The sequence below is a fragment of the Halichoeres trimaculatus genome, unplaced genomic scaffold (assembly GCF_033239565.1).
Source record: "Halichoeres trimaculatus isolate MK-OKI-2021-1 unplaced genomic scaffold, fHalTri1.1 fHalTri1_scaffold_23, whole genome shotgun sequence".
Lineage (NCBI taxonomy): Eukaryota > Metazoa > Chordata > Actinopteri > Labriformes > Labridae > Halichoeres > Halichoeres trimaculatus.
The window spans coordinates 24,194,538-24,211,620 of record NW_027437201.1 but is presented as its reverse complement, the minus strand read 5'-3'; the positions used below and the strand labels follow the sequence as shown (position 1 = coordinate 24,211,620).

Below are 17,083 nucleotides of genomic sequence, written 5' to 3'. Positions count from 1 at the left end.
ACCAGAAGGAGAGTAGACCTGGATGACCTCAACTTTTTCCAACCCAACCCATAAACAAAGAATAGAATGAAGGACTTCAATTAAAAAAAAGTTTTGACAAAAACTCAAAAGATCACTGACAAAACGAGTATGCTTTCATATGAAAACAGTAGGGTTGTGTTTTCATTTCTAAAGGCATTATTTTAACTTTCTGAGCAGGCCGGTGAAGTGGCAGTCAGTTGGACAACAGGACAGACATCCAAGAACACAAAAACACAGGTTAGCATTGTTCTAAAAATCAAAAACACAAAAGTTTCTGCTGTCATCTTCGTTCCTGCTCAAAGCCCCGCCTCTGAGCTCCTCTGCTCCTCTCTGGACTTCAGTTGAACCCACTTTAACCATGTAATTAGCTTCCGTTGTTAACATCTCGACAGCAGTGTGAGGATATCTGCCTCTGAGAAACGTCCGCTCTACACATTTGAACGATCAGCATCGCGGCGCCCACAGGGAGCGTAGCCTCGCAGCGAGCGGTGGCTGTGCGAGCAGCAGATCGTCCTGTAATGGGAGATGTTATATCAAAGGCAGCCTGTTATAAAAGCAGAGCTCTTTACTTAAAGGCTTAAATGTTTCCGAGGGCCACTTTAATCCAAAACCAACCAGAAACAACCAGTGACTGTTCTTATCACACTCCAGCACGGCCCACTCAACAGTTGCAGTTTTCACAGAGTAGCAGGAGGCAGAGTGATTTAAAATCCCCCCCACTGGCAGGCCTCATTAAAAGAGCTGTTTGTTTTCCAAATTAATGGAGGCTTTCACACGCCTGTTGTTTTCTCCCTCTCCACTTACATCACCGGTCCGTCTTTAACGACCGGCTGAGGTTTAATCCCAGGCATTTATTTATTTAGGCGAGCTGCCAGGTCCACGCGCTGAAAACATATTTTAATGAGACGGCGGTCCGCTGAAACAATAACCTGAGCCGAGATGTTTTAATTGGCTCTGAGAGGACTTCTTTGAGACTGAAGAGGGATCATTCATAACAGCCAGGCCTGCTGGATAAACACTTTGTGTGTTTTCATGGTTCAAACAGAGGCTGGAGACAGACGCTCAGCCTCCAAAGAGATGCACTCTGGGATTTCTCTAAGTGGAGACGCTAACACGCTGTTACAGACGCCATTCACAGGAAGTGCCGTCTCTGACACTTTACCTCCACGTAACGGCTGGGTCCTCAGAGCGTCCTCGGAGCATCTTCAACTCGAGAGCAGACGACTGCTTGATTTCAGCTGCTTCTCGTCACGTCCTCTTAGACCTCATAGAGAGTTTACATTTTATAAACAAACACAACAATAACAGCATTTCTAATAGCTGTATATCTCTTTAGATTAAGGGCTGAAACTAACCTAGCAAAGAGACGTTTAAAGGACATTTATTAACACAAAACACACTGTAATGTCCGCGCCATGGAGCACAGACAGCCGATCAGCGCCATGGAGCACAGACATGGGCTGTGTCCAAAATGGCATACTAACATACTACATGGTCGTTGTGTATATACTGTATACTACATACTATAAGTATGATTAGAGTCCCAACCGTTTACACTGTAGTATACTACTCGGTTTCCCATGATGCATTTCAAAACGTCCAACGAGAAAAATTGGAAGCTCACATAAGTCTATGGAAGCACACCAGGCTATCAAATATCTCAGTTGATTCGCCACATTTGAAAGTTTTAGGAACATTTCAGGCGAGAAAGTCATCACGTAGAAAACCAAAATGTGGTCATTTGGGCCACAAAACGCACGGATACAAATTTAATTTAGACATCTCAGACATTCTGTTAAGAGCGCCAATATGCTATCGAAGAAACTTCCGGTCCGCTCCAAAACAAGAGCCCAATTTACAAAAGCGTTAAAGAACTTAAAGGAGATGATAAAAGATGCTTTTATTTTGAAAACGGGAAGGTCGCTAGTGGCTGTTTTTTAGCTAACACCAGTCTCAAGACGAATTCATCTCTCTTCAAAAAATTAGAAAATGTTTACTGCTCGCAGACACCGAAGACGATCCGTCCGTCGCCTCAGGCACTTAATTTCTTTGTACTTACGTTTAGGTTTCCCTGTAGAGCTAAGTCCATTTTAGTCGCTTCTCATCTTGTCATCTCATTCTGTATTTACGTTTATAAATACGGGGCTCGCAATGCATTATGGGGCGTGTCAGTGCGACTAGTATGCCCACCTCCCATACTTAAAAATTTTACCGATATAGTATAGATCCGGGTATTTCTCGCGCACACAATCTTTTCATACTATTCAATGTGAACGCACTACATACTATTTTTGACGTCACACTTAGTATGAGTCGTACGTTAGTATGACATTTCGGACACAGACATGCTGTTCCCCCCCCTGTCCAGCAGGGTCTCAAATCCACAGTGTTCCCTCCTCACTCACGGTTACACCCGCTGTCACAACAAAAATGACTTTTCTGTGAAATAACAGGAGAAAAAAACTGATGGAGGACAAATTGTCCAGTAACAGAGGAAATATTTCAGGAGGTTTTTTTGTTTTAAAAATCAGTCAGTTTATTTCTAAAGCATAACAATTATTGCAACCATGAGTGAGGAGGGAACGGGGAGCAGCTGCATACGGTTCAAAACACTACTAAGCGTTACCTGCAAATTCCAGTTAAAAACAATTAGTTGTATGAACTTAAACAGCTATAAAACAAGCTAAAAAATATAGTTTAAGATAAATATTGTTGTTTTACAGCAACTTAACTGTGATTTAAAACAGCAAAAAAAAAAAAAAACAGGATTTTTTCCATTAAAAAAAAGAGAAACAAACATGTTACGTATGACTTCTGTAATTTTACAGTTTTGTATACTCCTCTTTAAAAGCACAAGAATACTTTAAAAATTTAGGGTTAATAACCATAAAATTAGGAGTGCAGTTTGCTGCACAAAAGCTTCAGATAAACTTTGTTAAATTCACAATTTAAAGGTTGAATTTTAATGGGATCACTTTAAAAAGGATAAATTAGTACAATGAGAAGAGCTAAACCCTGAAGCTGTCTGTGGGTTGGGGATGGTTGGTGTTTTGACCTCGTTCATAAAATCTGGCCCTGACCCTGGTGCTGACAGCACTGCACCACAGTGTGTGTATTAATCTGGTGTCAGTGTGTCCCGTGCATCGTTCTGAGTATCACTTGTGTCACTGTGAGGAGTTACTGTGACTAATCTCATTGTGCCTCTGAGTAAAAGTGATGCTGGAGCCAACCAGGCTGCGTGCAGGAACACTCACTCACTCTGCACGTTTGTTGTAAAGTCGTCAAGTCTGCTTCAACACACACACTCACACACACTCACACTGGCACGTACACACACACAGACGTGCTGAGAATTTGGATTTTGACCCTGAGCATCACTTGATATGCGAGTCAGGCCCGGTATCTCCCTCTTTACCCCTCGTCCTTTACCTTCCCCTGACCCAGTGAGCGAAAGCAGCCCTGCAGTTCAACAGGGAAACACTCAAGTCTCTATTAATGCCTAACAAGTATGCATGGCTGCAGTCAGGAGGAGATGCAGTGTCAGCCAATGTTTTGATTAAATTGTTCTGATAGTGAACCAATTCCCCGATCCCGCTGCACAGAGTGTACCAGCTCCAAGGGCAGCGAGGAGGGCGTGGCGTGGAGGGGGAGGAAACACCGCTTTGCATATCTGCACCTTGAGTTAAGACATGCAAACTCTCCTCCTGCACGCGCTCAGTTCGCCTTTAAGACAACAAAAAGTTTGCTGCAGACTTCAGTTACTTCCAAGCAGTGCATCCCAGAGGACAGTTCATGCTAACATACAGACGCACTAAAGACAACGCAGCCTCTAACAGCTTTACAACAAACTCCCTCAGTCAGTCCGTTTGGCTCCAGGCTTGTTTTTCTCCAGACATCAAACCTCTGCTACTCTCTGGCCAAGTTTGATTTCAAGGTGCACACACCGATTGGTTTCTGTGGCCTCAGTTCCCACTGGGCTCAAACGACAGAAAGCATCACCACGCTGCCTACCAGCCGCCGTGATGACAGCACTCCGTCAGTCTCAAAGTCCAAAGTTTTCCATTGCATGGAGCACGAGCAGACCTGAAACAGTCTGAGAAACCGGCCCATCGCCAATCTCAGCCTCTGTGTCCCTCCTCCCTCCCTCCCTCCCCCTGTCTCCCCTCTATCCTCTTCCACCCCCACTCCTCCTCTTATAGGACAAGGAGGTGAATCTGGAACAGGTGCATCGTCGTATGAACAGTCTTTTGGACGAGGACTTGGCCCACAAGCAGATCCCCGGCCCCTCTATCGAGATCTCTGCGCTGGACATCGGCAGCATGCAGCCCAGCCAAGCCTCTCTGGTGGGGGGGGCGGAGTCCGTGCGGGACTACCCGGGCCTCGGTGTGACCACCTTCCTCCCAGGGGAGGGGGCACCACCTCCCCCTCTTCCCCATCCTCACCATGGGGGGACCCTAGGCAGGACGCTACCTCCGTCCCAGGGCCCTGGCAGCAACACGTTGCCCCTGCACCACCCTCTCAGCAGCTCCAGCCTCAGCGGCACCATGCAGTGCAAACACAGGGCGCCCAACGGGGGGCTCTTCCGGCAGAGCCCTGGCAAGACACCCATGCCAATGTCCTACCAGGCAGTCTCCGCAGGACCCATACCCGAAGCCATTGATGCCACCCACAGTACATCCATATAGGCCTCACATGGGGTGGGCTCAAACTGCATCACTGAGGGGTCGCTCTGGACCCTGGTCCAGCTTGAACGACGACTCTGGTCCAGGATCTCTAAAGGAAAATTATTACAGGAGGAAGAAACATATATGTACAAAGAAAAAAAAGATTTTTTATTTCACTACCTGTTCAGAGAAGATGTTACAAAAAACAAAATGTGAAAAAAAAAAAAAAAAGAGGTGGGCGGTGGGCGGGCGGGATGGTGGGTGTAATTTTTCTCTTGTACATATCTGTAAATACCAAGAGAACGAAGTGAGGTCAAAGTGTATTTTGAATATTCTCAATTTTTGAAGTTGAGTTATAAAAAAACAAAAAAGACATAAAAATAGATATATACATTGATGAAAAGTTATGACTGTTTGAATGGCTTTGTAAATTTTGTTCGATATGAAACAATGACGCGAAATTCATTGTGATTGTTTTCTAAGTGCCGAAATTAAACGATGTCTCTCCACAACTCATCGATGTAAACGACTACCCATGATGCACCGCTGTAGGGACATTTTTAGTGTTGACACCTACTGTTATGCACCTCTGTACCAACCCTATATATATCTTCAGCATTGGACGGAAACCATCACGGTTCTTTTCTTCATTTGTACTGAATATATAATATACATCGTTTTCTGGGAATCAGACGTCGACACTCACTTTCTTACGCTGACTGTCAGCGGCGTCTCCTTCTGATTTTTATCAGGCTCATGTTTTACACACAGCTTGGTGGTTTCTTTTTATAGCCTCTTTTTTTATTTTGCATCAGACGGAGGAACAGGAGAGGTTGTTGGGCTGCAATCGCACCAACAGGCGGCCTCACACTTCAGCGTTGTGCGGTGGCCAAGAAGGGCAAACCAGAGTTACAAAGTTTGAAACACTTTTACAAACTTTTAGCAAGTTTACATTTTACAAAACATCTTTACAAGTAAAAATATAATCATCATCTGTCATCTACTGCTGAGGGTCTGGGTCACGGTCCCCGGCCACTTCCACCAGCTCCTCTGGGGGGATACCAAGGCATTCCCAGGTCGGTTAAAAGATATAATCTCTTGACCGTGACCAGGAGGTATCCTCCCCAGATGCCCGAACCACCTCCTCTTGATGTAGAGGAGCAGTGGCTTTACTCTGAGCTTCTCCCGGAGATATCCGAGCTCCGAACCCCGAGCCCAGACCCCTTGCGAAGAAAGCTCATTGATCTGTCGGTCACTGTGAGGATCAGACGTAGTTTGACCGGCATTGAGAGCCCTACCTTCTGGCTCAACTCTCTTCACCAAAACGGACCGATATAGCTTCCCCATCACTGCCAATGTCGCCCCAATCCGTCTGTCTTTTACAACCATTAACCTCTTCCACACATGTGGACATCAGACCCATGGTACTTCATTTTTTAAACTTTAAGCCATTAGCAGAATTTGGTGACACTGCCCACATCATCTTTTGGTGATTTCACAACATTATACCCATTTCTGTGAAAAAAACAATGTATTTAGGTACAATAACACTAACAACAAACAATAGAGAACTCATCACACCAATAAACAAACTTCCTGTGCAATCACCAAATTTAGTTATTGTACTTATTAGGTCTTTCTCATCCTAACTAGCAAGGTGAATTATTAAAAATGCACACCAGACAAAAGCTTGGATCTGAAGAGGTGAAGACAAATTTACAAAGTCAGGATTTTGACAGAAATAGAAAGTACTGGATATCGAATGGGACCTGGAAGTGGTTGCTTGAAGAGTCGGTCAGTTGTTTTGATGGAAGGTGTTGAGGAAAGACAAAGCGGTGTGAGATTTATGGAGTTTATAAGAGTTTATCAAAAGTTTGTACGACACACTTTGGACAGAAACAACAGTTTTGCTTTTTGAAATCTTTAAAGGACATGAAGCAAACAAAAGGGCCAGTGCAAAATTCCAGCAACCGTCCACACAAAAAAAGCAAAACCGCGTTTTATGGCCAAAGTGGTTTCCATAGAACGGACAAAACATAATGAACTCACCATAAACTTTTAAAAACTCCATAAATCTCACACCACTTTGTCTTTCCTCAACACAAACTCAGGTATGATCACCTCTGTGTCATGTTAGATAATAATCAAATTATGACTTTTTTAATTTGTTTCAGGTCTTTTAAAAATGTTTTTCTAATAAAATTTACTTTTGGATTTTAGATTTTAGCCCTCTAAAGGTTTTCAGGTCTGTTATTGGGGGTGGGTGGTATACATACATTTCTACAGTTCAAAATTATAAAACTCAGTTACACAGAGTCTATTATTGTCATTTAATATTATTATTATTATTATTATTATTATTATTATTATTATTATTATTATTAAAGAGTAAACTCAAAGAGTAAGTCTAAATTCTGACGTAAACATCAGAAATCTGGGAAAGTACTTGTTTAAAGTGTTTCAAACTTTGTAACCTTGGTTTGCCCTTCTCAGCCACCGTACAACGCTGAAGTGGAATCACAAACTCAGTGCCAGTGTGACCACAGCCTCCTCATCTCTATCATTTGTTCTATTTAACCTGAAGAGAAAAGAAATATCTGATAGATAGATACTTTTATACCAGAGAGTTTAACGTGGAGCACGTGTAAACAGGTTTTTCTCCTGCAGGAGCAGAGCAGATATTTTAATCACAAAACGACAGAGAGAGCGATAGAAAGCGGCCTCATATTCCCACAAGTCATTCCTAATGAGATCCATTATCACCTGCAGGGATGACAGAGGGCGTCATTACCCAAAGTGCAATCAGAGGCTGGTGATGAGGGGATTCTGCAGGTGTCATACCTCAGCTGCTCGTAATACACAGAGAATCTGATTATGTTTGCAAAACAGGAGATATTTTCCCTCTGAGGAACACGGTCTTATGGAGAACTCTTTTTTAACAGGAGAGGTAAAAAACACACACACCCCAGCCCTCTTTACGCTCTCATAAGTGCAATTAACGTGCATTTATGGGCCTGTTGAGTTCTGACTTCATTTCCATTTGCTGGGCTGTTTGGGATCACACTCAGAGGAGAGTCTGGAGCAGACCATCCCAAACGTGCTGGAGGAGCTAAAGGGGCGCTGAGCTGACAGAGCGAAGGGCTTCATTCTTTACACACCAACAGGTCAGAGTTTTAGACTTTCTCCCAAATTACAACATCTCGATTGTTGAGTTGATCCTCAGAGATCTGGAGATTTGGACACAGTAGGTGTTAGCATCCATGGCTGCAAACGGAGAAAAAGAGCGGCTGCAACGAGCTAACAGCAGAGTGATGGTAACATGGGTCAAATCTGCTGTAGCTATTGAGGAAGAAAAATATCCTTAAGTTTAACAAAACAAATTTTTAAGTCATCTAAAAGTCATCATTGACGATGTACGATGCAGTAAGAGCAGCAGCTAGCTTTAGCATCAACAGGTGCTGTGCCGGTTTAAAAGGAATTAAAGATCTGGAAGTTTAGCATGAAGGCTCAGAAATCCACACCATCCTTAGTTCATGTTTTACTTTGTTGAATGGCAGTTATAGGAAAAGACTAAAACAGATAATCTGACCTTATAAAGTTAAAAAAGCGTCTCAGACTCTAACTAAACCGCCCTAAACAAAGCTCAGACCCCCTCCTGCCCCAGCACTAAGCCCTGGTTCTGGACGTGAATCCTTGGTGCAGACTCCTCTGATGTTATGTTTTACTTTGGGGTCACTGTGCTCATCCTGAACCAGAGGAATCCAGTTCAGACTTTAGGACCAACATGCTTTTCTTGGTGCATTTATTCTCTGTGATAAACCCTCTGAGAGGAGGGCTCATGCGTCACTGTGGATCCAGATGTTCACATGTAAACTCTCATGACCGTCCCAGTCGCTCTTCATTTCAGCTCCTCTGTTAAAGAACCATGAGTATATTTAATATCTGCTGAGGAGGTGAAGGAGCTGACGCTCTGCTCCTGTGTGAATACAGATCCTCCAGAGACTCTGAGCTGCTGTCGGGCTCAGCGGACCTTTTTTTAACCTGGATCATCGACTCTGACGCAGCTCTCATCTGAACAGACTCTTCGTGGATGTTTTCTAACTGTGTCAGTAGTTGCTCTCGTGAATCGACTCGCTTTTCACACTGTGCTCCACACCGTGACGTCTGGACGGACTGAGGGACCCTGAGGTTTGAGCGCAGAGTCTGTGTGCTGGTGTGGCTTTGTGTGTCACGCTCCTTCAGAAGACGAGAACATGAACTGTCATAGCATATAGTCTGTCACAGTACATCTAAGGGAGACCCTTATTTTATTTATGAATATGCTGCTTGGAGTTTCTTAATCTTTAATAAAGAAATATGGTTTACAGACCGGTCTCCACCTTCTTCTGGAACGGGTTTCAGGGTGCAGGGAGGTCTGGGATTACTGGCCCGTGTAAGACAACCCCAAAAATGCCCTTTAAAGGTGTTCAGGTCTGTTATGGGCGCTGGTTAATAGATAATTTTCTACAGTTCAACATGATAAAACTCAGTTACTCAGAGTTTTTTATTATTATTATTATTATTATAAAAGATTAAATTCAGAGAGTAAGTCTTAATTCTGACTTAAACTTCAAAAATATTTGAGAGTACTTTGAATTCTGACTTAAATCTCAGGAAAATAAAGTAAAAAGAAATACTGAACCTTATTTTCTATGATGCTAATTATTATTTTTTTTATTTAATTTTATTTTTATTTATCTTTTTAGCTATTTATTTATTTTTTGTTATTTATTTTTTATTTTTATCTATTTATTTATTTTATTATTTATTATTTATTTTTATCTAGTTATTTATTTTATTATTGATTTTTATTTTCTTTTTTTTTTTACCTGAGTTGGAAAGGTTGGAAACCACTGCTTCATACAATGCATCATCTACAACCACTGAAAAAAAGTGTTGTTGATCTTTTTGTCTCCTGTCAGATAACCTGCAGCATCTGAGAAACACTTGCCCATCTTTATATCATAGCTTTTAATGTTACTGCAGGCTGAGCTTACCAAGTGTACCAGTAAATCTCAGGATGGAGATAACAGACGGTAAAACATGAGCTACACATCTGCACAGGAACTGCACATTGCTCAAAACGATGAAACTCTTCATGCAGGAGCACGATTTAAACATGCTGCCCCCTAAATGAATCATATTCCTGCTTTTGTATGAACAGATTGATGACATCATTAAGTTTACCTCCACCTAACTTTTCGTCCTCTGTGAGTTTTTAACCAGTAAACGAGCAGAAGTATCTGAGCCAGACATCAGCAGCTCAATAAGTGACTCCTGCTCACTCATGAAGACGTGTGAATATCAAAAGTCTGCTCAGAGTTTATTAGCTGGAGGCCTGAAGAGAGGAGCCTTTAAAGTTAAATTATCCTTCACTAAAGAAGAGGACGTGGGGCTGGGACGCTCATGTGAAACCAAACTGGCTGCACAGCTGCTGAGTAAGCACTCCATCGACTAATGAAAGAGAGAAATCTGCTCTTTGATAACAGCAGGACGTCTGGAGGAGTGAGTCTGACGGAGGTAACACATCCAAGACGCCTCTCTACCTTTTTATACGAGAGTGGAGATAAGTTTCAGCCGGGCTTTAGCGATCAAAGACAGTTAAGACAAAGTTAGCTCTTCATCTTCGATTAAAGTTGACTGATTTAACCACAGAGGTAAGTGTTTGTATGAAAATGATTAAATGTGCAGGAAGAAACATCCTGTCCTGCAATCCAGACAACTGCGCCGCACCAAGGTCGCCCACGCTGCCATGCTGCTTCACTCCTCTGGACTCAGGGGTTTCTGTAAATCCAGCTCCAGTCTGAGTCAAATCCGTCCTTCAGCCGCCGCTCCACCTGAAAAACTGCGAGAGGATGTTGTTCATATTTAAAGACGCCCGCCGTGTCACATCATTACCTCAGCAGCACAGCCCTGAGCCGGTGACAGAGTGTCCCGCACGCGCAGAGACATTTCTGTGGTGCAGACATGAATCTTTTTGCCTCTCCAGCTCCTCACCGTCGCTCCTCGTCTCTGCCCCGCGTCCTGCCATCAGTCCACCTGGCAGAAAACATCCTCCGCTCTGTCAATTAGGGGGAAGATTTTGTCTGCCGCACCGGGAGGAGGATTTAAACAGACGCACCCGGCAGGGAAGGATGTGAGATGTCGAGATGTCTTCTGGCTTTAAGCTCATCGGCGTCGTGTTTCGCTGTCAGACGGCTGACTTCGCTTAACGGTTACAGAGCGCCGAGCTGGAGGACACCTGATTGGAGGAAGTAGTTTGGTGAGTGAGTTTTACAGAAACAACTTCGGTTGACTCACGCTTAGCGACAGAGAGACGGAGGGATGGAGGGATTAGAGACGATACAACACTCCCAGAAGAGATCGAATGTAAGAGGAGGGAAAACAAGCGCTCCCTCCTGTTACTACTCGTTGATTTCTCCAAAATCTTTGTAAGCCGTTAGCAAACTGCTGAAATATACATGGATTATCTGCTCTGTCTCTGTTCTGCTTAACTTCCAGAGCTGTTAGCGTTTATACGACACATCCTCTCCTCCTCTCCTCCTCCTCCTCCTCCTCCTCCTCCCTGCTGCTGCTTCTGAGTGCTGCCGTCTGGATAAAACCCCTCATTACTCACTTCACCTCCAGCAGCTGGAAGAAATAAAAGCCGATATGAATGTGAGAGTCCAGTTGTGGTGGGCAGTTATGGGCCATTATACGGTAACAGGCTGAGCCCGGGCCTCGCGGGGAGACGGGTCAGTGTCTGTAAATCAAACGCCGGACAGCGTGAAGCCGGGGGTTATTTTAGAGCAGCTGAGCTGTGCACATGAAATACAGAGCCAGGCCGCTCAGGAGGCACACAGGCATGAAATGGAGGCCAGGCCAGCTCCATAAATATGCAGATTCTCCCAAAGTGCTGCAAAAACCAGCATGACGGCGCGCTGAAGGCGTGGAGGGGGTAATACTCGCTCTCACTGCTCCTTACATCCATCCCTCTGGTTTCTAACTGCACACTGTTTACAAAGCTGTGTTACATAACTGCTTTCTTAAAGTGAAGCCAAAATGTTTGGTGCTCCCCCTGCTGGCTGGCCGACATAACATGCACAGGGTTTTAGCTTCCTCTGATAAGGATGTGAAAAGTTGGTGCAATAAGTTACAAGATTTTAAACAACATCTCCACATCCCGTCATCGTCTCTGTCCTCTTTCCTCTCAACACGGCTCAAACAAACAGAGTCCAGGAGAATCTGTCGCTGCCAAAACCTCGATCTGCACCACAGGCGTCCTGCAGCACCTGGATCTTCTGCTAAATCCCATTCTTCAGGCGGATTACACCTTCCAATCCGAGGAAACCACCTCCAACCGACCAAATCCTCAAAGGAGACATTCTCCACACGCTGATGTAACCGCGCCTCACGCTGTCAGAGCCGCACAGCGCTGCCAGGGGAACAAAACCCGGCCTGGAAACCCTGCGTCCAACATATTAAACAGCCTATTTTTGTGCTGAACGCAGTGATTTTGACAAACGGAGACGCCTGCACGGCTGCCTCTGCAGCGTTTATCTTCCACAGAGCCGATAAAAGGCCGAGCAGATGAATGGAGGAGTTTTGTTTCATTGGAAAGAACAACAGATTATTGCTGACAGGCGCTTTAATTTGGTGCCGAAGGAGCTGTCTGATCCATCTCATCCTCTCTGGAGATAAATAGCAGCCTCTTGTGAGTTTGAAAATAGCAGTCGTCATTTTTTAATTTGAGATCCAGGATGTTCTCAGAGAGCTGCGTTTAGTGATGATGACTTATCAGATGTTGTTAGGGAACAGGAACTTTTCCAGGAACTCTGGACCAATCAGAGAGTTTCAGACCAAGGCCTTGTCCACATGACGTCACACATTTTCAAAAATTAACAACCTCCTCATTTGTTTTCATGAAATACTTTCATCCACACCTGTGTTGCTACAGTCACTTTGAAAAAAGTAATCTGATTACTGATTACTTTACTGAACACTAGATTTTGAAAGTAACTAAGTTAGATTACAAGTTACTTTATTAGTTGCATTCAGCAGATGCTGACAACACCTGCAGCTGCATGATTTGGCAAAATTGTGCAATTAAGATTAAAATGAATAAAGAAAGGAGGAAGGTTTTTTTTGTTTTGTTTCTTTTTTTTTAATTAATAAAATGCAGACAGTAGTGAAATATTTACTTTACAGTTTTAAAAAAATCATTTTGTACATTTTGAATTTTGAAAAGCATGATTTGGCAAAATTGTGTGATTGCAATTAAAATGAATAAAGATACGAGGATTTTTTTTTATTTTATTTTTTTTAAGTAAAATGCAGACAGTAGTGAAGTATTTACTTTACAATTTAAAAAAAAATCAATTTATACATTTTGATTTTTAAAAAGCTTTTACGGGAATATTTTTGGGGAACTACAGCACTGTTAAATTTTAGATTGAATATTTTTTTTCTTTTTAAACATTTTGTTTTAGTCTTGTTTGGTTTTTATCTGTGTCATTTTTTGTTTAAGCTGCAGCTTTAAAGAAAATCCTTTATTTGTAATTCAATAGGCAAAAGTAAATGTAGAGTTTGGGCTCACATGATCCTCAGGACCCTGCTCGGGGCACCCTAGTCTGAAAAATCTGGGCACACCCCTGCTTGTCACCGGGGGCACTGTTGTAGCCTACATTACGTTGCGCTGCTCATGAAAGATGGATTTGGCTAAACAGAGAGTTCGGCTGTTTTTCCTAAAGATTTCGTAAAGATTCCCAAAAGCTTCAGTGAAAGATTGTTAGCAAACTGCCAGTGACTGTTTTACCAGCTAAATAACGTTAATTTCTCCTCTCCCCCTCTGCTGTTTATGTTTGTCGCTGGCTGCTATTGCACCTGAGTTGTTTACATGCTAAAAACATGATGAATACCCCCGTCACTCCCTGTGACACAAGAAAAAGTTGATTTTTTGTCTTTTTTTGGTTTGGAAATAGTAACATCTTGGATCACTCATGACTGAAAAACGTGGTCAAATCAGAGTAACACATGACTAAGTGACGCGTTTTCAGCATCAATGCCAATAAGTTTGGCTGGAAGCATGCTGAACCCACCCACTGCGCAATGTGACGTTGAAATTACGTATATTTAACATATTTTTTGACGTCCGAATCAGGTCTCCTGAAAGTTTTGATTACGTCTTTTTTGGACGTCGTATGGAGGTCGGATTATCGTCTAAAAGAGGTCTAATAATGACGTCTGAATGTTTCACATCTCACCGTTTAGATTTGGTCTGGAAATGACGTCCAAATGCCGAACGTCATTACAACGTCCAAAAACGGTCAGATTTAGAAGTCAAAATTTGTACCAGTTTTGCAGTTTGCTCTGATGTCTAGATATGGTCTTTGCAGTCCGACCCAATACTGGCATTATCTGCATGTCTCTCCGACAGAGAGAACAGAGTTTTTCAGAATCTTCACTTTGGCCGAAAGGATTTGTGTAAACATATAAAAATATATGCATTTTCGCAGATACCCAGCTACATGTGGACATGGCTTTAGTGTTAGACACACACACACACCCAACCTGCAGAAGAAGCAACATGACCACTTTGTTCTGTGAGCAGAAAGAAAACAGAGTGAGTCATCTCACTGTCGTTTTTCAGCTTTGTCTTCCCTCAATCTGAGAGTGTTATCTCCTCTCTCCTCGACTCTCAGCTTCTTTTGTTTGTCTCCTCATCCTCCTCTGATACCTGTGACCTGCTAATAACACCCCTCATTATCTGTTTGTTTGAAACCATCCCTCCCTCCATCCCTCCATCCATCCATCCAACAAAGCTCCTCAAAAACACATCAACACTTTCAACCTCTGCCATGCTGGAGTGTCTCCCTTCATTTATCACTCCTCTCACACACTCACACACACCTCCCGCTCTTCAGATGGAGCCGTCACACACACACTAACAGGTGGTTGCCGGGAAACAGAGCGGGGCTCCTGGTTCACAGCGAGCGGGTCGATCAGTCGGAGGCACAGAGCGGCTGATAAGTCCTCCCTCCATTTTTCTCCAGCTTAGTTTCTGACTCATTTTTAGAATCACAGAGAACTCATCGGGCCGCATCTGATAAACTAAAATCAGGTTGTTTTTTCATGGAAGTGCTGAGTTTCACAGAAGAATAAACAAATTCTCACATTTCCAGAGCTTCTGTTTTGTTTTTAAGTCACATCCCTTCAAAATGATCCCTCTAAATAAGACAGGCTGAGTATTTTCCTGATCATCACAAAAACAGGGGAGCATCCAAACACTCAGGTCCCTGCTTTACTCCTGCTTTTAGAGTAACAACGGTGGCCTTCAAGGACAAAAAGCTACTGTGTTGCACAATCGTTTCAAGTCTACATTTTTAAGGATTTACCATCAAAATCATCAATCAGGACAAATTCTTCAACCACGTCAATGAAGAGGAACAGGAAATGCAGATATTGTGCAAATGATTCCTCCGTGCACAAAGCCTCGCTCTGAAGGTAAATGATGATGTATATTTAATGATTTTATGTAGTGCATTTTAATTAAGGCTTCAGGGTTAATGACCTGCACAGAAATCTGCAGGTGCACCGGCGTGTTCGCTGCTTTTCCTGAGGGCTGTTTAATGTGTCAACCAGCACAGTATGAGACTTGCTTTGCCCTGAGCTGAGACTGTCAGGCATCTCATCAGAGCGTAAGCTGCTTTGGGCTGCAAAGGTTATTGGCGTCTCAAGTGACCAAGATCTTAGATTTATGAATGCTAAACCCATTGCTGCCCCCTTGTGGTCAGGAGGCCTTGACCTTTAACCCCCTCTGCTCCGTGCAAAGACATGTATGCACCAGCTCCAGCAGCTTTTCGTGGCATGCCATGATAAGCCGCAGCATCAATATTTGCAGGAAAAAGAAAAGTGAGGTGGAAGGACACAGAGAGCGACGGCGCCCCAGGAAGCAGCCTGACAAACAATTAAAGGAAAGAGGGTGAAGTGGAGTGATCCTCGGCTGGATTTCTCCGCCTTCATCAGATTGTTAGAGAATAAAAAGTGTCACGGTGAAAACTCTGCGGTCTGTTTGCTGTCAGCTGTAATGAGCTCAGCATCACTCGGCTTCTTTATCACTGGCAGAAACATAAAAACACAGGCTCACTAACGCAGAGACAGAAAACACACCTTTAGGACGGGAACATGTTTAGATGAAAAGAGAAAGTTTTGTTTTAGGGATGTTGGAGCAGTTTGATGTGAAACCAAACCAAACCACAAGAGACAAAATCTCATCTCACCACTCTGGGTTGTGTCCTGCCTGCTTTTGCTCTCCATACTGACTGCTAACACCTCATCAGCTCTTTAACTGCACATCAACTGGACCAGAACTCTCCACAATCTCAAATATCTGGTCCTCTGGTTTGAGTTTCACTCGACTCAACAGCTCCTATAAAGCACTTCCCCTCTCAGCTTCCCCAAATTAGTTTCATTTCAAGCTCTGGGCCGAGATGAGAAGATGAAGACGGACAGAGGCTGTTAGGTGGGACTCCTCAGGAGGTGAACTGAATATGACAGGAGGACCGAAGAGGAGCAGAGTTTCTATTTGACCAATCTGCCGCCCTGAGCAGAGTGATTTTCTTTCTCACAGGCTCAATTTCTCTCCTCGTTGATCTGATTTTCTGTTTTGATCCGTTCCTGAAGACTTCGACTGTGGACCGACCTGATGCTGAGGGAGGAGGATCAGACGTGAGCGTTTAATCTGATGCAGTCAGCACTTCCTCCTTCTCTGATCCTAATACTTTATCTTCCAAAATTACTTTAGAAAACGTAACTACTTAAAGTTACTCATTACTTTTCCAAAAAAGTGACTGAATTACTCTGTCATTAACGTAATTCATTACCAGAGAAAGTAATTCTTGCGTTACTCTTTAAAAAACCTTTAACTTGCTATACAAGTCAGTTTTTGAGCAGGTTTTGCTCTGGGACATAACGTTTTTTTGCCTTTTCTCTGACCTTGAAGTGGCGTCTGTTTACTCCCATCCTGAAAACACCAGTCCAGTCATCTTTGATATTTTTCAAGTCAAAACAAGTCGTCTACTTGTGCCTTACATTCAAACCTCAAAATGCGTTCACCCCTCTTCCTGGAGTTGGTTTGTTCCATAGACACTGTAGGAGATCCTCTCTGATTGCAGGCTACACAGACGGGTCACATGTTACGGTAATGGCGTGTTGGTAACAGTGAGTTGGTAATGGCCTGTCAGTAACGGCTTGTTAATAACGTCATGTCGGTAAAGGCATGTGGGTAATGGCATGTCGGTAACGACGTGTTAGTAACAGCGTGTTGGTAATGGTGTGTCTGTAACTGCGTGTTGGTAACGGTGTCGGTAACAGGGTGTTGT

At 43.3% G+C, this 17,083-nt stretch overlaps 1 protein-coding gene across 2 annotated transcripts in view; it reads left to right on the top strand.

Moving 5' to 3' along the window:
* Positions 1–4,913, top strand: part of grid1b (glutamate receptor, ionotropic, delta 1b) — a 528,466-nt gene extending 523,553 nt beyond the window's left edge. For both annotated transcript variants that reach the window (XM_074663093.1, XM_074663094.1), the window contains one exon: positions 4,221–4,913. In XM_074663093.1, the coding sequence (XP_074519194.1) occupies positions 4,221–4,681 (461 nt within the window). In that variant the 3' untranslated portion in view covers positions 4,682–4,913. The remainder of the gene's footprint in view (positions 1–4,220) is intronic.
* The last annotated feature ends 12,170 nt before the right edge of the window (positions 4,914–17,083 follow it).